General features: G+C 47.7%; 8 protein-coding genes across 8 annotated transcripts; 3 read left to right on the top strand and 5 right to left on the bottom strand.

The window, feature by feature from the left end:
• The first annotated feature begins 7,157 nt into the window (after window positions 1-7,157).
• BO72DRAFT_411902 (lysine N(6)-hydroxylase/L-ornithine N(5)-oxygenase family protein) lies at window positions 7,158-9,448 on the top strand. Its single transcript, XM_040942472.1, has 2 exons — window positions 7,158-8,489; window positions 8,560-9,448. The coding sequence occupies exons 1-2, from the start codon at window positions 7,624-7,626 to the stop codon at window positions 9,191-9,193; spliced, it is 1,500 nt and encodes a 499-aa protein (XP_040797743.1). The 5' UTR covers window positions 7,158-7,623; the 3' UTR covers window positions 9,194-9,448.
• A 421-nt stretch (window positions 9,449-9,869) lies between these two features.
• Window positions 9,870-10,625, top strand: BO72DRAFT_517841 (uncharacterized protein; the record flags this gene model as incomplete). Its single annotated transcript, XM_040949632.1, has 3 exons — window positions 9,870-10,088; window positions 10,172-10,438; window positions 10,601-10,625. The coding sequence occupies exons 1-3, from the start codon at window positions 9,904-9,906 to the stop codon at window positions 10,623-10,625; spliced, it is 477 nt and encodes a 158-aa protein (XP_040797744.1). The 5' UTR covers window positions 9,870-9,903.
• Window positions 10,626-13,045: 2,420 nt separating this feature from the next.
• Window positions 13,046-14,860, bottom strand: BO72DRAFT_227988 (DHHC family palmitoyltransferase). The gene is made up of 4 exons (XM_040939831.1): window positions 14,550-14,860; window positions 14,041-14,385; window positions 13,877-13,989; window positions 13,046-13,808 (listed from the first exon to the last, which is right to left on the bottom strand). Exons 1-4 carry the CDS (start codon window positions 14,663-14,665, stop codon window positions 13,153-13,155), a joined length of 1,230 nt encoding a protein of 409 aa, XP_040797745.1. The 5' UTR covers window positions 14,666-14,860; the 3' UTR covers window positions 13,046-13,152.
• On the bottom strand, window positions 14,861-15,873 carry BO72DRAFT_227987 (ankyrin repeat domain-containing protein). Its single transcript, XM_040939830.1, has 3 exons — window positions 15,467-15,873; window positions 15,222-15,353; window positions 14,861-15,169 (listed from the first exon to the last, which is right to left on the bottom strand). The coding sequence occupies exons 1-3, from the start codon at window positions 15,767-15,769 to the stop codon at window positions 15,056-15,058; spliced, it is 549 nt and encodes a 182-aa protein (XP_040797746.1). The 5' UTR covers window positions 15,770-15,873; the 3' UTR covers window positions 14,861-15,055.
• Window positions 15,874-16,915: 1,042 nt separating this feature from the next.
• Window positions 16,916-17,719, bottom strand: BO72DRAFT_471408 (putative cyclin-dependent protein kinase complex component; the record flags this gene model as incomplete). Its single annotated transcript, XM_040947088.1, has 2 exons — window positions 16,916-17,592; window positions 17,704-17,719. The coding sequence occupies 2 exons, from the start codon at window positions 17,717-17,719 to the stop codon at window positions 16,916-16,918; spliced, it is 693 nt and encodes a 230-aa protein (XP_040797747.1).
• Window positions 17,720-18,558: 839 nt separating this feature from the next.
• Window positions 18,559-20,306, bottom strand: BO72DRAFT_386389 (uncharacterized protein; the record flags this gene model as incomplete). Its single annotated transcript, XM_040941629.1, has 4 exons — window positions 18,559-19,191; window positions 19,241-19,723; window positions 19,781-20,060; window positions 20,137-20,306. 4 exons carry the CDS (start codon window positions 20,304-20,306, stop codon window positions 18,559-18,561), a joined length of 1,566 nt encoding a protein of 521 aa, XP_040797748.1.
• A 391-nt stretch (window positions 20,307-20,697) lies between these two features.
• BO72DRAFT_386485 (hydrogen/calcium exchanger domain-containing protein) lies at window positions 20,698-22,157 on the bottom strand (the record flags this gene model as incomplete). The annotated part of the gene is made up of 3 exons (XM_040941637.1): window positions 20,698-20,995; window positions 21,077-21,370; window positions 21,427-22,157. The coding sequence occupies 3 exons, from the start codon at window positions 22,155-22,157 to the stop codon at window positions 20,698-20,700; spliced, it is 1,323 nt and encodes a 440-aa protein (XP_040797749.1).
• Window positions 22,158-23,651: 1,494 nt separating this feature from the next.
• On the top strand, window positions 23,652-25,450 carry BO72DRAFT_461875 (cystathionine beta-synthase CYS4; the record flags this gene model as incomplete). Its single annotated transcript, XM_040946539.1, has 4 exons — window positions 23,652-23,911; window positions 23,984-24,018; window positions 24,103-24,779; window positions 24,830-25,450. 4 exons carry the CDS (start codon window positions 23,652-23,654, stop codon window positions 25,448-25,450), a joined length of 1,593 nt encoding a protein of 530 aa, XP_040797750.1.
• Between the last annotated feature and the right edge of the window lie 245 nt (window positions 25,451-25,695).

Raw genomic sequence — 25,695 nt, forward strand, 5'->3', positions numbered from 1 at the left:
TCTGCAAGTTTTTCCTTGTCCCTCCCCCACAATTAATGTATAATCCATTGCTTTAGAATCTTCCCAATAATAAACTTGAGCAATTGACTACCCACATATGTGGGCTATATCAACAATCGTTTTCGGTGTCATATTCGTCTTCAGCTCGGGCGCGGCGCGACTAGAGCTACGTACTGGGGCACCTCTTTTATTTCCCTGCCGGGGATGGCGAGCCTTACAATTACTTATACGGTAGCAGTACTTCCTAATTGCGGATGCTTATTCTCTGATCCTTTTAAGGCTCTGGATGCTCTTGCCCTTTATTACTAGCTGGCCTGGTGCCCAATTCTTCTCTCACTATTCATACTTGTAGTTAACACCGGACCACTTCCCCCCTCTCCCCCCTCTTCCTTCAGCAACACGTGTTGGCCCTCGCAGCCTTCTTCTGGCTATTCTCGATATGTCCGCGGCAGACAGTAAACTTTTTTTTTCTAAAAAAAAAAGGGTGTTTTCATATCATACTGTACTTTCCTGTATGTCTTTGATATGCAAGCTAGCTTTGCAATTTTACAATACCTCTCGTATCTTCTGTAAAGACTGGGGTTCGGACATCACCCCACATGATCTTTCTTCCCTATTAATTCAAACTAGGTAAGCACCTGGAAGAATATAAAGCGGCCCGGTAGCCTCAGGCAGATGAAGTCCTATGATATTGCACACCATGATGCACAACATGATATTTCTTATTGTAGCGCTTCCGAGGCGATTCGCTTTGTCGGTCTTCACCCGAAGCCCGCTCGAGCGCATTGCCATCATCCATTCTGAGGGTTTTAGCCGTTCCTGAGTTGTGGTTCAAAGATTGAATCAAGTTAGCCTGGTGCAAAGCTGAGTTTCTCGAATCTCTAGCAATAATTGAGCCGATCAAAGAGAGGGCTATAGGCTTTCACCCTTGATTCAATTAATCAATCTATTAAGGAGAGATAGCGCAGGTCGGTCCTCGGGAGCACAGCTTGACAGCCTCAGACACAACCAAGGTAAACTTAAATAGTAAGTAAGGTAGTCTGATGAACTTGGAACCTTGAACACCTGCACTGCAGGCATTGACAATCAATCATCCCTTGGTGCCCCGGCCGCCCTATCCATTTGGCTCCTCAGCTTATCCCTCACCCCAAGTGACCCCACTCCTCTTCTCCCTTACACCGCACCTTTAGGGTCGAGCAATTCCCGGCTTTCTTCCTTCGTTTTTTTTCCTTTCTTCACGTTTACACATTGACTTATGGGGCTATCTATCTCTTGGGAGATTTCATCGTAATTCTTCCTTGGTCATGGCGGCGCCCGGTCGATCCAAGACTTTTTTTCTCTGGGTTCAAACACTTGAATTCTACACAGTAATGTCCTGCGGCCTTGCCTCGAATTGTTTCCCCACCCCACCGCATGAACCGCTTACCACATTTGCCCTTGTTAGTACTGTGGTCGTTGTTCTAAGTTGACCCTCACGGAAGATTCCCGGCCAAGGCCCGCGGATTCTAGATCTGTTCACAAGATACCCAGGCCGGTTCCGCAGTCGACATTCTTTTACCTACCCAGACCTTGCCCGAAAGTCTCAAAGCTGGACTTATCAGGAAGGCGAGGATGCCTCGACTCCACTGATGCGTCTGCCTCGCCCACTTTGTCTGGTTCAGCTGCGCATACTCGTGGGGCTTTGTGGTCTTGTGGTGAGCTCAGCTCAGCTTCTCGACCTTCTTTCGGCCACCTGTCACCTGTCGATGCTAGTTGCATCCGGGACGTTCATCAGACCATTGCAGACTTCCGGCTTGCCGGGGTGAACCAGTCTGCCTGATTGGGCTCCTTGTCCAAACTCTGCGCGTCTCTGGGTGAGGAAAACCTCTTCCATGTTGTCAGTTTGTTCAAGGACGCTATCGGATACGATTGCAAAAATGGTATAGCTACAATTGACAAGCAACAACTCAATCCTCCGACGTTCGTGATTCTCCCGGCATTCGAATTATCTCGTGTTCTTTCCAAGCCACTTGAGTTTATATACATAATCGACTCATAGTTCAAGAGAGAAACCCTGCTTGAAAGTGCCACTATGTCTGGGGAAGCTTGTATGCGTGTATTCAAATTTGGGGCCCTAGATAAGAAGAACACTTCCACAGCCACATATTTCGCGTTGGCTAGGAAGGCTCTCTGTTTGATGCGACAGCCTCGGGGCTGAACAGCATCAGACTATATTTTCCTTTGTACACTCTCCCTCCTCGCACTGAATAAATATGTAGAGCCTTTGAGTTGGGCCGCTTTATGGCTAGGTGGTTGCTTAAGCTCAATGAAGCAGGCCTTGGCTATCACGATGATGGCTAATGTCTCGCTCGGACCAGACTCTCCGGACCGAGTAACCGCTGCACTTCATTTTTTATATTGCACATTCGTTGCGCAGCAAGGGGACGGGACCAATGTGACCTCCCAGGTGTCAAGCACGAGACACGTAACTAGGAGGCGAGGACCTAAATATTTTGAGCCATCTCACTACCAAGGCACTGAATAAGATAACTTGAAGTGGAGTTTAGATACGGTACGCACTGTAATAAGCCTTCGGTGCTTTACCTTTACAACCCAAATCGCTGTGTGGCTAAGTTGTTTGTGAGCAGTCGCCATCCATGGTACATATGTATGCAAGCTCCAGCAGACATATAGTAACTGCGCTAATGTACGTAACCGCCCAATGGTACTAGATATCTAGATGCAGTTATAGTTCGATTCTTATTGGTATTCCTAAATTTGCCTGGAATATCTTCCCCATCCCCTGAAATCCGGACGGATATGGAATTGGCATCACGAGTCATGATTGGTTTCGTTAGCTTCATACATTATCGTTGCTTTGCTGCTATCCTATCTGCCAGGATCAAATTTGCATGAGAAAAGACTTCATATAGCTTTGATACCACATATTGTTTGATATAAAAGCCAAGTGAGACAAAAATACCGAATTCCTGTCATTGTCACTAATTGCTTGCCTGCGGATTCGCCAGTACCCAATGAGGCAGCCTTCTGATGAAGCTGGAGCTAGCTTATTCAGAAACACACTACTGCTGCAGGCTTTGACTCAAAGGGACTGTATGGGTACTTGCCTTAGCAATCAGTCAAGTATCTGTTTAAGCACAGCACAGAATACTTGGCTAGCCTGCTCGAGTGCAGCACCTTCCGAAAATCTATCAGTCTAATGCGTGTTTGAAAATATGTACGGTTGTCTCTTGATATGTATGTAGGCATATAGTCGTTAATATGCGTTTCAAGAATCGTAGCTCTAGAGAATCTTCGGGCATGAAATTGCAGGGCCCCGATGCTGCATAATCTGTAGTCCATAGCTGGTTAATGGTATCTCTGTAAACTCTTAGCCGAGGCGAGAGGAATGGGCTCTAGCTAGTGGGCCGTGACCTATAACATGCACGAAATAACCGAGTTATACTTGTCACGGACGAGGGTCTTCCCAAGGTTCTGTCATTTCCTACATTTCGACCCTGGGGCTGTCTCGTTGTTCTCTATTCCATCCTTTGTTTCCTAAAAGCTCAGTCAATAACCAGGTATGACGTGAATTAAGAATTGCATGTCTGACAAACTTATAGAGCGTTGGTTCTTGGATAATAAAGGCCCTCGCATCATCCTGTCCAACCTGCACGAGACAGTAAACAGGAACCATATACCTACTGAGATTTGGAATATATGACTTTAGTACGTATTGTGCTTAATGCTTCTCAAACTACCAAGTGTTAGTCATGCTCCGTCATTGTGTCTGCTGCCGCTGTAAGATCCGCTCTTTATACAAGGTCAACTCGAAAGAGAAATATTCGAAGGATTATCTATACTGTAATCGCTTTCTTTAAAATAATCGGCTGCTTGTGAAATCATTTGTTAGAGAACTTGATCGGGTGCGAGGCCACGTATAAGTTGGGATCTCATTGATCTCTAACTGCGAGATCATACCTTTACAGCTACCTAGAAGGATGGCTGGCTAACATGCTCTACCATCAAGCATACTGACCAGGGCTAGCTCTATGTCTGTCCGACCCATGGACAAGGCAATCCGACTGCTTGATTGAGATCAGAGATAACAGCATGTCTGGCTAGGATGTATGATAATCGAACATAGTGCTCCTACCTCTCTACCAGTGTCGAGAGAGTGTCTACTTGAGAAGGTGGCTTAAAGCTGGGTGTCGAGTTACAGCATGGTTCAAGACATTTAGCTCATTGGTTCCTGAGATGAACTTGTCGATGACATAATATTGAAAATTGTATACCACGACTGATTTGATATCTCAGAGATTACACCAGCCTATTGACTACTAAAGTATGCCCTCGACTGTCTCTATCTACCCAGTAGGAAATGGACCCTCGACCCTAGACAACATTCCACCTGTTTTGCTACTGGACATCAAATCGAATTGGTTGTCTACAAAGGTGCAGCAAAGACCTCATAGTTAAGTCATCCAATGATGCTGATACTATCGGGAGACGAATTCACAATTCAAGCTCTGGTCAGGAGTGAAGGTCTGGTGGTAACAAATTACCGACTACTAGTATAACTTCTCGTGAGATACAGCTACAAGGGCCCTGCCATATTTGCTTTTGGTCATGCGTCATTCAGCTTGTCAATTCATGGCAAGGAAGGTCTAGTTTCCCAATCATCAGGGACGCGTTCGAGCCTGCTCCTGGCGCAGCATACACTTTACCTCTAAGAGCAATCTGCTTGGGTTCTAGGAGCCTGTCGTATGATTATTATCTGAGGGGAAATCTTTGCATGATTGAAAGACGAAGTATTTTACTGTTAATACTGGCTGCCCGGACCTCGTTAGCTATTCAATACTCAATCCTCACCGGAAGCTTCTTACTTAACAGTTCTAGGTATCATTAGTGCTATCGGTACCATGGGCATGCGCCCATCTTTCAAGTTATACTTCAGGTAGGGTATCATCCAATGTATACTACGTATATCACACAGTAGGTGGAGACTGTTGCTCTACCAAATTTATCCAGCCTGTAGGAATCAAATAGAATTGCAGTACCAGGGTCTGAGACAGGTCAGCAATGTTAAAGTCGAAGATACTGAGCCTGGTATAACAACGCCTATACTCGCATGCTGGCAATGGCTTGTTGCCATCTGAGTGATATAGCTAGAAGAAGTACTGCTGATCTAAACCACCCCCCTGCTTTGGATCAATTATTCGACCAAGATATGTACAATACTCATATATAGCACACTTGCACAGAAGAAGAATCTCAGGTGCATCATTTTACTCTAAAATATTTCAATTCAGACCTCTTACAGCACCCATGAGCTCTGAAATCTGTCTTTGTTGACGCAAATGTTGTCTTAGCACTATTACGTCTGCTACTACGGTCTCTTGGTATAGGTAGGGAAATGCTGTAATAGCATACACATGCCTCTGGAGGAATAAGTAGTAGTCAAGGGTGATATGTGACTAAGTATCTTATTGGCGGTCACATTGAGGCGAACACCTTTGAGAGCCTGTGGTGTAAAGTCACTTGCATCTTTTACAGTAACTATACACTGAGAGTTCTGACTGTATTTAATCAAAGTTCAACCAACTAGAACAAAGGCATTCATAATCAAATAAAAGCGGCCCGGAGGAGGGGTTACAGTACCAGGTAGCTAGTGAGGGGTAGGTAGGTGGTGCCTTCGCTGTGGTGTAACTTTCTTCCAAGACCGTGCTTATTCTACCATGGTGAAGGCGGGGTTAGAGCCGGGCTCCAGTAAAAATCACCTCAAACCAGCTGATTATAGAAATCACACCATTCTTGCCCTCAACATAGAGACTCACCGATCAATGACCGCCACTAGTCGCAAGCCAGTCGTTATGCCTTTGCGCAGTGCCATCCAATGTTAAGTAGGGGTTGGCGCGAGGCAAATGTCCACGGTCCAGCATCTAGGCCTGTAGAAGGCATAGGCACCTCATCCACATCCATTCAACAGGCGGTTCAGATTAAAACGAGGTATTGGTTCATGCATGTGGCCATCAGACAGGTTCGTGATCAGGGTGAGACTGCTTAACAACTGGCTCTGCCTACAGGGTCCTTCTGCGTTAGTATAAAGGTGAGTAAAGGTTGTTCCCAACGCCTAGAGAGGCTCCCGAGCGGCCCTTGATGCTTCCACAACTGCTTGAGGCAGCACACTACTAGGTATGAGTAGGAGCGTGCAGATGAAGGAAGTCTCTCGTGATCGTGTGCTGACAAGCTTCCCTATCAAAGTTTAAACTGCTATGTTCGTGCTTGAAGGCTTTTTCTCCACTGCACTGATTTTGGCCAACTACTTGTACTGTACCTAGCAAGTTGGGAGATACCTACTACCTATAACTACCTATACATTTAGAAAAGGTTTCTTTTTGGTTTGCTTGGGAATGAAGAAAGATGGATTTATTGTTTGTATTGTAAGGGGAAAGGATGACAAGACAATTACATATATAACAAATACATCTATCTGTATAGGTATGTACAGTACGTAGCCCGTCGGGGGCTAGTCCAATTTTCCGACATCGGGCGACTGCGGATCTAATCTAAGCGTCCATCACACTTTCCACTTTCCACTTTCCACTTCCAGGATTCTACACCGAACGGACTGCGGGGCACACTCGGGTCGGACTCTTCACCCACTCCTCCCTCCCCTTTGGTGTATCATTCTGTAGTTTTGGTACTCAAGTACAGTCAGTACGGTAGTAAGTACGTACCTTGCTCTTACCACGTTTCTTGGGCCAGTGGGACCGTGTGTCCACCCATCCATTCATTCACTATGCTATTCCTGGCCCGCTGTCAAAGCATGGCCAGCCGAATTATGCTGGAGCGCTGAAAAAGCAAGCAGGAGAGATGAGGTAAGTTATATTCAAAGTCGAGAGAACGTTGGGTTAGATATAACTGCGTCATACAATTGCGTCTACAGACACCGAAATCAACATAAATTAGAAGGAACCTTAAACAAAAACAAAAGAAAAAGAAAAAGAAAAAGAAGAAAGGAAAGGAAAAGGAAAGGGAGAGAGGGAGAGGAAAGGAAGGAAAAGAAAGAATTGATCGAACCACTCGGGATTCCGACCTGCAAAAACTAAAAAGTTTCATAGCCTTAAGCAGGATCCGTCGCTTCAAAAAAATAATCTTATCCATCTTGGGCTCCCCAGGAAACCACCACCGTCCGTCTGTGGACCTACAGTACGTATTCGGTATTTAACTTCCACCGATTTTTTCATTCGTAGATTATCAGATCGGTTTTATTGTTTTTTCCTGCCCCATATGGACAGTCATAATTTATCCGCTTCGATTATCTTGGATTCCATTTTCGGCGCGCCTGACTCCATCCTTTCTCTCCATTGCCCCCATCGATTAATCCACCGGTGCATATAACTACCTACGACCCCTCGCCCGTAACCTACCGCAATTTCCTCCCTCTCTTTCTCTCTCTCTCTCTCTCCCTCTCTACTCTCTCCCTACCTCTCCCCAAACACTATCTTCTGCTCTTTCCAAAGCCCGCCCACGGTGTTTTATGCTCCCATTCCCATCCTGATCTTGGGACACAGACCTTTCTGATTTATTTCTCGCCAGCTACTCCCTTTTGCCACATCTTGTCTAGCATAGCTAGCACCAATGGAGTCTATCGTCCGGAAGCCTGAAGTGAGCTTCCAGAGCCACCGCGACATGGCTGTCAAGCAACAGCGGGAGCCATCCCGTCTCCGAGCAAGCCCCCAAGACGAGCTACACGATTTGCTTTGTGTGGGGTTTGGTCCTGCATCGCTCGCAATCGCAATTGCCTTGAACGATGCCCTGGATCCTTGTTTGAACAAGTCCACCTCCAGCTCCGGCTGGCAACCTAGAGTCTGCTTTCTGGAGCGTCAGAAGCAGTTCGCCTGGCATCCGGGCATGTTGCTGCCCGGATCGAAAATGCAAATCTCTTTCATCAAGGACCTGGCCACCCTCCGTGATCCCCGCAGCAGTTTCACCTTCCTCAACTACCTTCACCAGAAGGAGCGGTTGATTCACTTCACAAATCTGGGCACGTTCACTCCAGCGCGCCTGGAGTTCGAAGATTATATGCGCTGGTGTGCGCAACGGTTCTCCGAGGTGGTCTCCTACGGAGAAGAGGTGATTGATGTGGTTCCGGGCAAAACCGACCCGACAGGCTCGGTGGTTGACTATTTCACTGTTCGTTCCCGCAATTTCGAGACCGGAGAGATTTCCTCCAGAACGGCACGGAAGGTCGTAGTTGCGCTTGGTGGCAGTCCAAAGATGCCCCCAGGCCTTCCTCAAGACCCCCGGATCCTGCATTCGTCCCAGTACTGCACCAATCTACCCGCTCTACTCAGCGACGAGCGCAAACCTTACAACGTTGCCGTTCTTGGAAGCGGCCAAAGTGCTGCGGAAATCTTCCACGATATTCAGAAGCGTTATCCTAACTCTAAGACTACCCTGATAATGCGGGATACCGCCATGCGACCCAGCGATGACTCCCCATTGTAAGCGCAATCACCTCATATCACCTCCTCCCTCAACCTTCTGGCCCTGTGAACTGACTCAGATGTTTAGCGTCAATGAACTCTTCAATCCCGAGAGAATCGATAAATTCTACAACCTTTCTGCGAATGAACGTCAGCGTTCCCTCAAGGCCGACAAGGCCACTAATTACAGTGTCGTCCGGCTTGAGCTCATCGAGCAGATTTTCGACGACATGTATACCCAGCGAATCCAGAACCCTGACGAGACACAGTGGCAACACCGCATTCTACCTGGCCGTAAAGTCACCCGAGTTGAACATCATGGTCCCCAAAGTCGGATGCGCATTCACGTTCGCGCCGCTAAGGATGGAGCGGACAGCTTGGTTGGTGATGGCAAGGAGACATTGGAGGTGGATGCCCTCATGGTGGCAACGGGTTACAACCGCAATGCACACGAGCAACTTTTGAAGAACGTACAGCACCTGCGACCGGCGGGGCAGGAAGTGTGGACCCCTGGCCGGGATTATCGGGTCGATATGGACACCAGCAAAGTCAGCGCCCATGCAGGCATTTGGCTTCAGGGCTGCAATGAGAAGACACATGGCCTGAGCGACAGTCTTCTGTCTGTCTTGGCCGCTCGAGGCGGAGAGATGGTGGAATCGATCTTTGGTGAACAGCTGTCGGGTGCGACGGTGCCGGCCACCAGATTGCGCGCCATGCTGTAATACAGGAATCTGATCCAGGGAGGCATCCGCAGGTCTGTTTCGTCGGCATAACTTCCTGATGCCTGGGAATAATACTTGAATGATCAGAAGAGAAGAGGAGAAAAATAGAGGGGCGGGTGAGATGAAAAAAGAAACGCTTGCTTCAGGAATTACCTTGACTGTAAACAATATATTTGTCAGTTATGATCGCTTACTCGTGTTAAGTATATCATTTACATACAACTTTGATACTGAGAAACTCAAGGTACGTAGCATATTATATAGAGATTGAGATGAGATACATTGTTGCTCGAATCAATACTTTCTAATTGGAGCGACGTAGAAAATAATGCCATGGCATTGTGCTGTACCTACAGAATGTAACTCAATGATACCCTAGGTTAGCCAACGAGGGACAGAATTGCCGAACGACTCTACTTCAATGATTTGAAGTCATTAGCTGTCCCATGTACTGTGTTATCAAGAAAAGTTCAAATTATGCGCCTTTGGGTGGGTGGTGGGAGGGTAAAGGGAGGGAAGAAGAAGAGCAACGGGTCTGAGGCCGGCGTGGAGACGATAATTGGGGAACTTCGTACTTAGTACCTTACGATACTGTAAGTTACAGGCCCGCTGACGTCAAGCGACCGGAGCTGATTGGCCTACATCGGATAAGTTTATGAGCTACACCAAGGTCATGAATTAGTCACGGTGCACAAGCAGAAAATGGTAACATGAAGGGGGAGCGAAAACAACAACAACAACAACAACAACAACAACAACAACAACAACAACAACAACAACAACAATTGGAAGGGGTTGGGGAAAGGGAAAAAAGACTCCAAAATATGTTATCTAACACCACTCTGTGGTCCGCCTGTTCTCGCCATTCGGAACCCGAGGCGCATCCTCTACCAAGGTTAATTGGAAGGAGGGGGGGGGGGGGAATATCGGGATCCCTCCCGATAATCTGATCAGATAAAAATTTTCTCCTGTTATCAGATGGCGCCATCTTGCAACACCCGTAATTCGCTCACAGTTCGGCCCGGGAGATTTTGAGACCTTACAGTGCCAAGGATACACACATGTCCTGGAGCTTGCAGCCCAAGGGTGCTCCTCAAACTCGATGGGCAAGTATCATTTCCTTAACCGTACAGCACTGCTTGTCCTTTTTTTGGATGTTGGCTCATTTGTACTGGCGGGACGTGGACACGGAAGGGGTTGCTTCACAAAGGCCCGGCCCAAAATACCTCCATACTATCCGTGTCCGTACGTACCGTACCTACGGACCGGGAGTAGCAACCTAGCCGTATACGCGAGGGAGCATTGCGGTCCACTCACTGATTTCCGCTGATTGATTAGATGAGACCATGTCCCCCAAGACCCACACCTTCTCTTTCTGGCCCGTTGTTGGCTTCTGAATTCTGATAGCTTTTGCTTGGAGCTTTTTCAATGAGAAAGAAAAAAAGAAGGGGAAAAAAAAGGAGCTCACATAGAATTGTAGTCGCCTCAGTACACACCTGAACAGAATCCAAATGCTGGCCCATTTATGATCGATCGGTCATAGGCCAGTGACTCTCTGGGGGGGATCGGGAGAGAAGGGTTGACGGTTGATGAAAACCCAGGCGCCCCACTCCCAGCCCATGCGGTGCCCACAATACCAAGGCCCTAACAGAAGACGAGGGATTAAAAAGAACAAGTGCTTTTGCTGCCCGGCTCGGATAGCGCCTCAATCAGTCAGACCATAGGCCAGCAAGTAAATAGTCTCCATTGAGCTAGGTCTGTAGGACCTCTTTCTTTCCCGGGAGTTTCCTTCGCCGTGACAATGAGTATACTGTACGTAGTGGTAACAATAGACTTGGGCAAACCTATCTCCTCTCTTGTATAATGTACCGAGCATACTACTATGTACAGTATATGAATATTGGTATTCTTTCTCGGGTGGATTAATACATACATGTATGTACATGCATTCATGCAGATAAGCGCTAAACGGGCATTATGTCTCGAACCTGTCGCTAGGGCCTGATCCATCCAGCCACATCTGCAGACTCTGCTTCGGTCTGGACCCAGTCGTTGTTTGGTATGTATTGCACGTTGTGCCAACGCTGCATGATCCTCTCTTACTAGCTATGTTACCTCAAGTGAGGGGTCGGTCGGAAGTGTTCCCAACTCTCGGTTCCGTCCCTTACCTACTGTGGCGGCAGGAGAGGAGGAGGCCTTCATGGTTCCTTCCTCAGGAAGGCAGGCGGTGGCCTTATACGGCCTCTTCAACTTCCCTCCCTTCTCTCCTTCTCCTCCTCCCTCAAAAACAATCCTTTAACGAATAGCTTCATATTGAGAATCAAGATCAATCCAATCAATTACCCTATATCATTCCATTCACTCATACTGCGTCATTCTTCCGCTTCATTATTCCATCCTTGCTCGGGCGTCTTCACTACCGGTCCATAGTCTCCATACGAAGATATCGGCATTCATGGGCGTGCCCTTCGCAGCAAGAGAGCTAGCTTAGCTCGAAGGCTATTATTTGAAGATTCCCACGTGTTCCTGGTACACATTCATAACCTTAGAAGGTATATATGTACAGTACTATATGTACAGTACCGTACATCATACATAGTATCAAGAAGCCTGTGATCAGCGGTGTCGCTCGTCGGCCAAAACCGCCACTCTCCATTTTGAGTCAAAATCGCAGGGTTCGGCTGTCTTACACACTGCATGGAATACATACATAATGAGTAATGTAATTGTCTTTGTGCCCTAATCAATCAGTGGCCCTTTGCCCCTCCCTTCTTCCTTCTCTCTTCTCCTTCTCCTCCGCCACCTTCAAACCAATGGAAAATATTGATCTCAGGCTAGTCAGATTAGTACAGACACAGCGGTCGAGCCCACATGCTATAAGACCCCAAGCCTTTCCCTGCCCACTACCCATCTCAGCAAGCCAGTACATATAGGCCGATAGAAACCACATACTCAGTAGATATGCATAGGTGTGATTGTGGGTGCACTACAGCCACTCTGTAACATTACACTACAGAAAAGACCTATCCACATGCAGATTCTCCACGTACTCATCAAAACACTCTATCGGCGATTACATGCAATAATAGTCATGATTGACTTGTTTCTCACCTACTCTACTCATTTGAGGGAAGGAGAAGTAGAGATTCAGAAAGAACGAGACAGCCGACAAGGTTCCAAGGGATGAAAGGATATGGTGGTGTAGCCTGTATGTATGTACCTATGTAACTATACTTACCTTGGTATATACCTACGTACCTCCTACACTACTCATACTACTAGTCGATGGCGCCTGCCGAGATAAGATCTTAGCATGATTGTGCGTTTTTGAAATCTGCGACATCGGATCTTTTGCTACATAGTACGTGGTCCTGGGTATATTACTGCGGTATGCTTGGTAACTTCGTCTTGTACTGATGATGTAAATACCAGTACATCATACTGTACGGGCAAAGGAATTATGAACATTACATGAACGAATGTTTGCGGTTCCACTTGTGCTTATACACTGGGCATACATACGCCCAGTCCCTATTCGGCTCCGAGAGCTCTCTGCAGCTTTCTTTACAGCCTCTGCGCTGGAATTGAACCCCCCTTTTGTGGCTCTGACCCTTCGTCATGGCACTATTCTAGGTATGATTATGAGAGATCCATCAATCGCAGTTTCACCAGATTCAAGCGCAGGTGTCAACTTCAAATATCCATACAATCCTCATATGCCGAGGCCATCGGTGGCTATCATCTAGAATATAATTCGAGTATGCAAAGCATAATATACTGAGACAGTGATGAGCCAAGAACAGGTAACGATTGCCATCTATGAGAGGTTAATCTATACATCTCCGTTCCGCACGGATTCGCGCGACGCTGATCTGCAACCTCGCCTCCCAAGCATGAGACCGTCATAGTTTCAGGTTCTTGATTCAACGACTCTGAAGTCGTGAAGGAAGAGAGATGATTTAAGCATTTTGCTCTAGGTCATTGTCGGCCAGGCTACGGTAGCCCCCGCCGCTGTGCATTCGCAATGGAATCTCATACATTCGGTTGTAATTGACAACTTCACCGCCGAGCATGGCAGAACCTGGCTCTCGTCGTCCGAAGTAGGGAGCAGGGTCGCACCAGAAATCCTGACAGTTAGTGACAATGCCACGGGAAAAGGGATTCTTTGGCCGGGCGGTGCGTGGGCCATCCCGTAACCCGTCCCGCGCTGTTGCGAAGAATGTATCAACTCCCAAAAGAGAGGACCATTGTTGCAGGCAGCCATTCCGTTGGTGCCTATGTGAAACATTTTGCGCCAGAGCCGGATTGGGACCTTGACCGGCCGAAGAGAGGCCAGCTGCATCTAACGATGTCGTACCTGCCGTCACAGCTGAGGCAAATGCTCGTGAGCTTGGATAACTCCGGTCAATCGAATGGCCCCTCATGTTTTCGTAAGTCGTCTGGTTTCGGGAGATTTGGACAAGCTGAACGGCACAGAGCATAGTTATCCAGACCAGCTGAATGACCACCCAGATATCGAGAACTAGAGTAAATGTGTCACGGAGTACAAAATCACACAATGCATCATTTATGACATTGCACTGTGGATTCGCTGGAGCTGGAAGAACGTTGATATCTTGAGTTTCGTCAGCAGGAGCACGCTCCGCTTTGCGCTATCCTTCAGATGAGCCAAGAACAACTTACAATTGAATGTCAGGCGCAAGAACAAGATGATGCCGATTTCTAAGCAGATGATATACGAGACGAAGTGCCGCAGATTGTTCGCGCCAACACAGTTGTCGATCCATGGGCAATGACTGATAGGGGTTAGTGGACGCTTTTCTGACAGCGACTGGCGGGAACCTCACTGATCATGCTTTGCGACGCATCGCCCACAACGCTTACAATGCTTGCTTCGCAAAGGCTTTCGAATCATACACAAGACGCAGAAATTTTCCTCGTCAAATTTCCACTGCTCGAATAATTCGGTGACTACGGCTCGTTGCTGATTCCTGCTGCTCATCTTCGGAACAAAACCTGGATCTTCGGTCATCGCACAGAAATAGAAGTATGCCGTCAGAGAAAAGAATACGGTGAAGGAGATGTTGGAAATCGGTGATGAGGATAACGTCGCTAAGCGTGGGCTAGTCAGTTCGAATAATTCCTTACCCCTCTCAATGCGCGGATCATGCCTTGGAGATAGACGAGGCGGCCTGAGGGAATGGAAGATAAGAATTACTGACCAGGTAGCAAGTAGAAGGCATATCTGAAACCAACCCAGAAAAGAGAGCCTGCAAAGACCCCAGACAGGTAAGGCTTAGTTCAAAATCAGCGCTATTGCGTGACATGCATTGGGGCACAATCGGTGCTTGCTTACCGTCTTTTGGAGGATTCGATACTCTGAAGGGCCTTGATTAGCGACTTTTTGAGCCATCCATTGAAGACCATAGACCGTAAGCAGCATGAGCGGGATAGCGAAAAACACAACCACATTGCTGAGAATCCAGACAGCTGCAAATATCATAAAGAAAGGCCACAGGAAGAAGAACCTCGACATGGCGTTCTTACTCCGCACCCAGGGCGTCAGGCCCATAGGCAGGATTTTGGTGTTTCCGTCGAAGTCATGACCACATTCGTCTAGAGCGCGATACCATATCCGGGTCGTATTCATCTCACTCGCTACGGTTGCTGGCGTTTTACCATCTCTGGTTTTTGCGAACCTATCTGCACCATATTCTATGAGCTTATGGACGCAAGGAAGAGATCCCTTGACCAAGGCCCAATGGAGAGGGGTTAGACCGCCATCATCAACCGCATTGGCGTTGGCACCCCAACGCAAGTAGATATCCACACATGCAGGGTAACCTTTATACGCCGCCCACATTAGACCTGTGTGGCCTTGTTGGTCGGGAACATCCACCGGTATTTCTTGGTGTAAAAGAAGCACAAGCAGGAATGCATTTCCATCAATCGTGGCAAGATGTAGAATATTGTAGCCTTGGACATCGGTAAGAAGAGGATCTGCGCCATGCTGTAGTAAGAGGTGTACGATATAATAGTGGCAACGTTGCGCTGCCCACATAGCCGGAGTAGCCACCGATTCTCCCCCCTTGGCATCAACATCGGCACCAGAATCAAGAAGGAATTTGCACATAGCATATTGATTGTTTATAGCAGCCCACTGAAGTGAAAAGACACAGTGTCGGTCAGCAATTTATGACGCAATGAGGACTAGGCGGTAGGAACTGCACGACATGGAATTTGTGCCGCATTCTTGAGCAATATAGAACATACATGTAATGGGGTGATTCCTTCCTCATCCTTGTAGTCAGCTGTGAATTTTTTCTCATCGAATAATTTCTGCATGACTGAGATCTCTCCGATGCGAGCAATCTGCATAATGTCCTCGCCGAGTCGAATCGCACCCTTTATATTGCTCCGCTCCGTCTTCATACTCTGGAGTTCGACGGTTGCCTCATGCTGGGCCACTTTTGGAGGGGAGGCACTGCTCTTGCCGCTGGGCAAGGACGGTGGACGGCCCAGTCCCGCAGAGTCGCGGTTATTCTGCGGTCCAGTCGAGGAAGTCCCTGACGCCATTTCGAATGCAACACGATTTCTGCAGTTGCAAGATGAAGCAACAGCCCTTGAATTACGGCGGAAGAAGATAGAGAATGGCAGGACAGTTTGCGGAACGGAGGGGGTAAGGTTGTTTCTGAAGATTGACTAGCTGGGAAAGTACTCTCGACACATCTAATGACGCATAGCGGAGATCCAGTCACAGGTGATTTATTGAGAAAAGAAGAGGTCAACAACACGAACGTGCCTTCCAAGTCTCAATGGCTGCCTCTGAAGGCGATGATAATGCAGAAAAAATATCAGAAGCAATAATGGAGAAAAAAGCAACCGGACGAACGGGGCCTGGAAAGAACACCTCTATTTGTTGTATGGCGGAGTCACAAGGTGGAAGATGCGCGCGCGGTTGGGCTGGGGGCTGGGCTGACCAACTAACTGCCTGGGGGCCTGGGGGCCTGGGGCCATCTATAGGGACGATGGCTAAGTTAGGTACGGAGTGGTTACTCAGCCACTCATTAATAATAGTTATGGTTCTAAGTGGTTGGATAGCATTTGGGAGTTCTCTCCACCATGTTGAACATGGTGAATTCCTCGACATTGTTCTCGACATTGGGCAAATTCAAAGTCAATGCTTCCACATTAATCTAACGAGACAGTAAAAATTCAAACAACATGTCGCTGTTTGCAAATAGCATATGTACGATGTCGCTATCCAAGATTCTCTGCTTGCCGTCCTCAGCTTTTGACTAAGCAAATCACTAACTAACTACCTACTAACTAGGTAACTTAGTTAATCGACTAAGTGACTAAATAAACAGTTAGCCAACCAATTAATCGAATTGTGGTCAGGCTAGGCAGCCGCATTCAAGGTTGCGATCAAAGTAAAGTTTTTGTTGTTTTCCCATGCCATCGCCTCCAATAGAATCGACTATTCATCCCCACTGAGCTTTTCGATCGAAGGTCGCACCCAACAGTCGGTGGAGGTTACCAGTCAAGAAATATCATAAACCATCATCACTGGGTATCAATTCCAAAAAAAGAAAGAAACAAAAAAAGAGAAAGAATAATAATGATATGCAAAACCATCCTCCGAGATGCTGAGCAAACGTACGTCGTTCTTTCCTGACAAGCACAGCGTAAGTCATAGCAAGGAAAGCAGTCAACATGCCCTCACTCTTGGCATGAGAAGCCCTCAACTGCTTCGGGGGAATTGTCGCCCGTAAGATCCAGCCCGGCCTGAAGTAGCCTTGCCTGCTCGAATAACATGTGCGCATCAACCCGTAGATCGAAATCTGCCAAGAAACAGAAACTGACTTCGAGTTTCGACAGCTCACGTTCGGTCACTCCGCCAACCTTAGCAACCCGGCTGTGTGGATAACTTAGGTCTTCCAAAGTTTTCATTGCAACTCGAAGCCCAGCAAGAACTAGACGGTGCATATTCCTTCCATTTACCTGTATCACTTTCTCAGTATTAACCATTCTGGTGATATACATGCTCGTAGCCAGATAAACGCCTGTGGACATGGGGCAATATTGGTGAAGCCGTAGAAGGTAATCTTTCAGAGTGATCGGTGGTACCCGCTTCGACAGAAACCTCTTGGAAAGCACGCTTTGTTGAACAAGGTCGTGCCCCAGTTTTTCGTCATTGGCTGGAAAGCAATGCAATTCGGAGGCTCTAATGGGCGTGGTCTCGCCACTAGAGATGTTGTCACCGGGTGTCCGAACACCGGGAGGCGCGGCGTGTATTTGAGATAATTGTGGATCTTCCGAGGATGATTTCAAGAGGACCTCGATGCTGGAGCACAATAACCTCAGCGCAGTGCTCGGAGAGATTTGGAAAACATCGGCTACAAGCCAAGCCTTCGAGTCGTGCCCAGTGCCAGCGTGTAGAACACACCGATCGGAGATCTCTGCTAAGGTTGTAACAGCAGGTAGAATTTGAACCACTTCAGATTCACTTCTTGGATGATTCATTGTGAAGTGCTGCAGAGAAAGGCAGAAACAAGCGTGGTAGTTTGTAGAGCGGCCTTGAACCTACAGGCGAAGATTAACTTCTCTAATAGGGATGGCATGGTATGACTGAGTCCAGCGAATAAATATACTAGTCGAACCACATCGAATGATTGTTGACCCAAGTATAGATTATGTTTGGAAGCAAGAGAGGTATGACGGGATTGTGTCAAGGAAAAGGCGAGTCGTCCCGTCAGTTGCACCGTTGAGGAACATATGTTAACTGCTGCAGGCGCGGTCGATGCCTCGGTCAACTTCTGATTGATTATGGTGAAAGGGCCATTTCACGGTACCTGCATGTAATTGGAATAGTCAACGACGGCTTGAAAAGTCAAATCGAAGCCGAGTAAATATGAATCAAGCGTCCTCTTTGCGCGGCAATCCATCCAAAACATAAACAAATGCTGAATCTGGCAGACTTGCTCAATATGAGAATGGACCGGACATTAGTTCGTCCGGTTTCGTGCACCCAACCCCTTCCACTTCAATCGCCGAACATCTCGTAGGGACGGATGGTCTAATCTTATATTTAGTTCACCCCAGATGGCTCGGGACTCGCAGAAAGAGGATATTGAGTAGTGCGACAATTATACAATCTCTGCGATGCAAATAATTTTGATAACCATGGGTCTCCATTTTCTTTCGCTTATCGATTGTCGAGCTCGGGGATTATGAAGAGAGCCACGAGAGTGACACTAGCCGTCATACTAATTTGGAGCTTCAGTCGCTCATGGACAGTTCACTGAGACTCGTACATGTGCAAGACCGAAGTTCTTTATCAAATTTTGCATCATATTCATGTCTTAGATATGAGATACCTGTCCTTCCCATCTCTTCAAGAAATTTTGCAGGCATGAATCGCGTTCAGAAAGCCTATCAGGCTTCAGTCTCTTCACCCTTTCCTGAATACGTTCTAGTTCAGCTTCAAGTTCAGAAATCAGGAGCTTATGGTCAATATTGGAGAGTGACGCCTTGGAACCCGAACTGGTTTGGAGTCGAGGCAGAAGAAATTGGATTGCCGAATCGGTAGGAAACAAAGCCGCTTTCAGTGGCGAATCTGCAGCCAAGCCATAACCTTTCGAAGACTCTACGAGATTGCGTCTCTTTTCCTGCAAACATTTCAAGGGCCCACCTCTTGCTTCGAGTGATAGGTTGTCCAGGGTTAAGCCCATTCTGCGTATCAGACCTGCGAGAGCTTGGACCTCGGAGAGCGGGACACGATGGCTTCTTGAAGGAATATTTAGAGACGCTGCCAGTGCGACTTGGGTCTTCAATGTCCTCAGCTTTGGAGCAGATGAGACCAGAAGCAGCTCGCCTATTTCAGTCTTATATGCAGCAGTAAAGGCTTCAAGTGTCCCGCAAGACGAATCCTGCTCCTGTAATCCTTTGGTACACTCTCTCGTTGTCAATACCATCTGCGAAAGAATGCCTCCGAGCTGCAAAGATAATCAGCAATTGAGCCAAATTTTTCGACGAGTGACCTACAAGGTGCAGTTTCTGATTCGAGGATGCACATAGCGCACCGTGGTGCGATTGCATTTCGCGATGTATGGGATCGACAAGTTGCTGTCTAGTAGACAATTCTGCGAGGATGCCAATCTCAGAGTACAATGACCCCAGCTCTTCTTCGAGGGCTTCCGATACATCAGAGTCTGCCTGTGTTGTCTTGTCCTGCATCACCCCATGGACCTTCTGTACAGTTTCCAAGTATAGGCGGTCAAGACGGTGCCGTATCTTTCCTGCGACATACTGAGCATGATGTACACCCAGATCCGTAGCCTGCCTGGAAATAGAAACATCGTTCCCAACATACTCAAGCCCGTGGGCAACTCTTTCAAGGTGTGCGAGGGTTTTTTCATCGTCCTTCAATCGAGTAGTCAGAGAAGAGAGTAATTCTCTCCCTTCTGTTGCTACCTTCTCCAATTCCGATTTGACGTCGAGTTCCAGCTCAAGAGAGGTTTCAAGAAACTGAACAGACTATAAGCAAGTAGCTCCGGATTTCGATTCACCCCTCAAGTGACTTACTACGGCTGTAGCAGTCTGCCTCCCGGATAGAGTCTTCAAACGCAATCTTTCTGCATCCCTCTTGAACCCGAGCTCTCTTTTTTCCTTCTGATGAAGCTGTCTGTTCATAGTTTCGCATATTGAAGAGAATATCTTCTTCTGCCGTAGGATTGCGGTCGTAGAAGCGTTAAGTGAATCGATCGCTTGCTGAAGTTCTTCTTCGAGAATTGGCCGAGTTGTGCGCGTACTTCGATTATTGAGTAGTTTGCTCAGGACATTCGATTCCTCGAGAGCAGAATGTCTGCAGGCTCAAGAAGAAGCAGGGGTTAGTTAATCAAAGGTGGATTTTGATCATGTACGCAGGGCGTGGTGGGTACAATGTAAACTCTTCTTGTGACAATAGTAACTCGCTGGTGATATGCTCCGTCACCCACTTGGCATGAGCTGCAGCGCCTGCCGCATTACTGAAGACTGACAAGACCTTATTTCGATCGATCGGGAGATTGCGCTCCCTGAAAGTATTGATGACAAGAGGTGTTGACTCCATTGGATTGACTGGGTCGAACATCGGTACGCTGGCTCTGCAAGTCAGCCGCACACGGCCTAGAAATAGGAAGCATCGGTCAACAATGGGAAGCCTCGGCACATCATTTTGAGGGTGGCCAAGCAAATTCCCATTCTTCCCCACCATCCAACATACAACATACTACCTGCTGTAAAAGAAGTGGCTACGTACAAGCCAGATGAAAAAAGAAAACCAAGAACGGATTTCGAAATCGTTACTGAAAATTACACCTAGGAATAAACTTTCCCTCAAGAGATACCGTCTAGTAAAGGAACTTACTTGCACAAAGTTGATGTCGAATAAGTTCTGCTGCAATCGACCTTCACCTCCAGTATGGACATAACACGAAACGCCCCCTCAATAGCTACACCAATCATGCATCTGACCCACCTTGCGGCTCAATCTGGGGGTAATACCATGTGCTCACGGCTATAATCACGTATACCAAAACACACAGACCCCCTTCAAGGTAATTTGATTTACCGTCACGGAGGAAATTTCCGACAACCAGAATAGACAACACTACCAGAACAATCATGAAGATCTCGAAGTTCAGGCCCAAGTCTTTCCCTAGACCCCACCCAACGATCACTGCCAAAGGCGCATTCAGCAGAGCCGTCTGAATAGATGGCCCCAGGCAGTGGAAGAGAGCGAAGTTGATCTGATTATCCCTGGACAGATAGTCAGCAGAGACCGGCAAACGAAAAGCTGCTGCAGTGCGTGGTCGGGGGCCATCCAAAAGATTCACTTACCAAGCTTCATCAATTGCAGTTAAATGCTCTGCCGCCTTTTCGACCAAAGGCACAAGGATAAGGCCAACAAAATTGTCGGACACCCCTCTATCGACAATATGCTCGATTTCTTCTACCAAGAAGACTGCTGACATACAGACACAAGCGAGGGATGTCGCAATAGCGATGAAGCATTCGACTAGAGTGAGCTTTGCACGCTTCAATTCCTTTTCCCTGTCCTCATCCTGATGCTCGTCGAACTCGAGGACTTCGTCAAAAATGCTGTGGTGACTGTGAAGATTGTAGAATAGATACCTGAACCGGTTAGCATGATGCTACAGAAATAAGTGCTATTGCAGGCATCCACCTACATCAGGAACGCGACCAGGAGGATCACGGCGGTGGCTCGACTGATGATCAAGGTAGACTGGTTTAGTTGTGCTGGTGTAATCTGTGTATGTGTTGAACTGCTACTCAAAGCGGAGTAGAAGGCACTGGGAATCAACAGACCGAAGCCTGCTACCAGCAACAGCCCGGATCCTACTTCACTCACGGCTTCATGAAATGACTGCTCCTCCCGTGTAATACCACCAAAAAAGAAACAAAGACCCAAGCAGAGTAAGAGATTTGCCAGCACGGAACCCAGAATCGCAGCCTGAATGACTGGGATGAGGTCGCCGTTTCTATCGTTATGGATCAGAACCATGAAGAGAACAATTTCCACCACAGAGCTTAGCGTTGTCTCCAGAAGGACGCCAAACACTTTGGGCAGCTTCTTTGCAAGCTCCCCCCCCGCAAACCCGAGTAGATTAGCGGAGGGTACCATAGCTATATAATTGAGAGCGAACACCCAAACATGTAAGTCTGGCCGTGCAAAATGGATGGCGATAGCAGCTGGGACAAATGGCCAGAGCACGTTGACCAGCATGGACAAAGTACACGTGCTCCGCAAACAGACCCGCAGGAAGTGAACGGGGTGAATACCAGTTCGGCCGCTTTCTCCCGCAGCATCGATGCGAAACAATCCATGGTGTCGTTTACGGGCTTGTTTATTATGCGTGGGAAGCACTGTATTGTCTTGCGACCCGTCAGCCACGTGCATAGGATCTGGCGATAAGACCCCGAGGGCACCTTGAAGACCTTCCTGTCGCCCGGATTGCGAACGCTGGCTCATGTTGCTGTAAAACGCGTAAATCGTGAGGGCTGTGCACACAAACGCCCTTGATCGAGATTCACCAACCGCTTGCTGAAATTTTCTGTTCTGGGTTATGGTAAAAGGGTGGGGGGTCGAAGAACTAGGCTCGCACGTCTTATTACTGACAAACAAGAGATGACATGATCATGGACATCAGAAGCCAAGGTAAAGAGGAGGTAAAGAGGAGGCAAAGAGGGAAGTAATCCTCAAAGAAGATATGCAGGTAATCGTCGAGACTGAGGCATGATGGGCTAGAAGCCCGCGCATATATATATAAAGGAAATGAAGATTTGAGACCTCAAGGTCAAGGGTCTTGGCAAATGTGTTGGCAGCTGGCGAAAGGTCGATCGCACATAGTACTCCGTATGAAGTCTAGTTCTATCCTGGTCCCACGCGGCTGGATAGTACTGTACAGTACGGAGTAACTTACTTCATAAATAGTAGTAACATAGGTTAACTAAGTTACTCCTGTAGCATGGAGTCCAGCCTTCTATATCGAGCTCAGACAGTCAGCACCAGCTGAGTAGCCGAACCAAATTTCAAATACCCTGTAATGTTAGTTGATTAATCGTGCCTACACAAGTTAATCAGGTTAGTTAGGCGCCGATGAGAGTTCCATGAATAGCCGTGATCATTGACCCTTTTTTTTCTTTTTTTTTTCTTTTTTTTTTCTTTTTTTTTTGCCCGAGAGCATTGCTAAAGTATTGCAGCCGAACAGGTTAACCTTAAAGCGGACCTTTAAGCATACTCAAACTTGGTTGGAGTAAAGGCACCTTGCAAGGTACAGTACACTTGTACTGTAACCCAGCGGTGCCCGCCGCCAAGATGAACACAGCCACAGCAGCAGGGAGTCTGTAGCAGGTGCCCAGACTCATCCCGTATCCGAACAGTACAGTATATACTCCGTACATAGTACGGGGTACAGAACATGTAGTTAAGTACGGAGTAATGAGCATCGAGTACTCCGTACTCATCGTGTTAAACAGCCCATGATAAGCCTGAGCTGACCTCGAGGAAATTAGCTGAGCGCAGGCTCCAGGTTCTGAAGTGCTCTTCTCCATAATAAGTTGAGCTGGAAATGAATGTCTGAGAGCATTGTCCCAGCCCAGCCGACGGCTACGGCTACCGTCGGACGATGGGGAGGAGGGGGAAGAGATTACGAGATTTTTATCCAGATTTTCTCATTGCCTCAGTAGTTATTCCTTCCCATTCCCCTCGTTTTTACTACTTTTCGCATTCTCCGTCTTTTTGTCTTTGTGTGTGTTTACACTTATCCCAGGGTACAAAATTCCATCTACTTTATAACTTCGGTTGCTTCTCAATCTTTATCCCTCAATATCTTCTTACCGTTCCCCTCTCGCATTATCCGCAGTCGGCGCTTTCCTCCCTCAATCATCAGCTATGTCGTCTATAACCGCTCCCGCCGTCCCTCCGGTGGCCCTCGAGACCATCACTCAACACATTGGTAATACGCCTCTAGTACGGCTGAATAGAATACCGCGCAGCTTGGGCATCGAGGCCACGGTGTATGCGAAATTGGAATTTTTCAACGCAGGGGGAAGCGTGAAGGACAGGATTGCTTTGCGCATGATTGAAGAAGCAGAGCGGTCGGGGCGCATCAAGCCCGGTGATACTTTAATTGAGCCTACTAGTGGAAACACGTACGTAACCTCAGGCCTTCGCTACGCTTGTCTCTCCGGAAAGCAGGAGCTGAATTAACATTTGCTTTTTAGTGGCATTGGTCTTGCTCTTGTCGCCGCTGTCAAAGGTGAGTCGAGTCGTCTTGCTCGGATCATTTGACCCCAAGTCTCAGGTTGCCAATGTCTAACCCTTCTGCTGCCTTTTGTATAAGGCTACAAGACAATCATCACTCTCCCCGAAAAGATGTCTGCTGAAAAGGTCGCTGTACTGCGAGCCTTGAATGCCACCATCATTCGTACACCCAACGAAGCTGCTTTCGACTCTCCCGAATCTCACATCGGTGTGGCGAAGCGCCTTGAGAATGAGCTTCCAAACGCGCATATATTGGATCAATATGGCAACGTGAACAATCCGTTGGCACATGAGCTAGGGACAGCTGAGGAAATCTGGACCCAGACGCAAGGACAGATCACGGCTATCGTTGCCGGTGCAGGAACCGGCGGAACTATCACCGGTCTAGCTCGTGGCTTAAAAAAGCATAATCCCCGTGTTCAGGTCATAGCTGCTGACCCTCATGGTTCGATCTTGGCTCTCCCTGCTACATTGAATCAGGAGCATCTTAATGAGCCCTACAAAGTGGAAGGAATCGGCTACGACTTTATTCCCGAAGTCTTGGATCAGAAACTCGTTGATAAGTGGTACAAAACTGCTGATAAGGAGTCTTTCCAGTACGCTCGTCGCCTAATTGCAGAGGAAGGGCTTCTTGTTGGCGGAAGTAGTGGTAGTGCCATTGCGGCTTTGGTTCAGGCCGCCAAAGACCAGAGATTCGGCAAGGATGATGTGGTAGTTGTAGTCTTACCGGACAGCATAAGAAGCTACCTTACCAAGGTATTTTACTATTTCCCATACAAGGTGGCCGTTGTTCTAATTGATTACAGTTTGCGGATGATGACTGGCTTGCTGCGAACGGGCTATTGACAGCTCCCGCCACTGCCCCAGCATCTTTGTCTCCAACGCTGAAGCCTCAAGGACAACAAAATGCATTTTCCGGCTCAAAGGTCAAAGCTCTGAGACTCAAACCGATTACCACGGTTCGGTCGAACATTCCATGCGAAACCGCCATTGAGATGATGCGTGACAGAGGCTTCGATCAACTTCCTGTTTTGGCAGCCTCTGGGAAGAAGCTTGTTGGGCTTCTCACCTTGGGCAACATTCTAAGTCGGCTTACCCACGGACGTGCTACAGGCAAGAGCCCTGTGGCGGATGTCATGTTCGACTTCAGCAAAATACCTGAAGTCGTCACGGATCCCAGAGATATGGGCATGTCGAAGCCCCAGGACGCCCAACAGACATCTCAGATCAAGAATCGGAAATTTGTTGAGATCACCATGGAAACGCCCCTCAGTGTGTTAAACCGATTCCTGGAATGGAACAGTGCAGCCGTTGTCACCGAGAGAGGCGAGAACGGAGCGATGAAGCCAGTCGCAGTTGCCACGAAAGTCGACCTGTTAAGCTGGATGCTTCGTCACAACGAGGATGGCGCCTCAGAGTCTCAATAGAAACAGTCTTCTCGCATACTGTCTGTTTTGGGGCGCGATCCCGTCTGGGCTACGTCCTCCTTTTTGCTAATAAGCCCGGGCCTGCCAGCACCATCGGCCGCTACGCTGTTATATCCTTAATGAAGAACGGGGTGTTGTGGAGTATATGGTGGAGTCTATGGAGATAGTTTCAGGTTGAGAAACGAACATGACTGTTTTTATTCTCTTTTCTAGATTTGATTTCACATGCTATTGGGTTGTATAAG

This window comes from Aspergillus fijiensis (genome assembly GCF_003184825.1).
Source record: "Aspergillus fijiensis CBS 313.89 unplaced genomic scaffold BO72scaffold_56, whole genome shotgun sequence".
Lineage (NCBI taxonomy): Eukaryota > Fungi > Ascomycota > Eurotiomycetes > Eurotiales > Aspergillaceae > Aspergillus > Aspergillus fijiensis.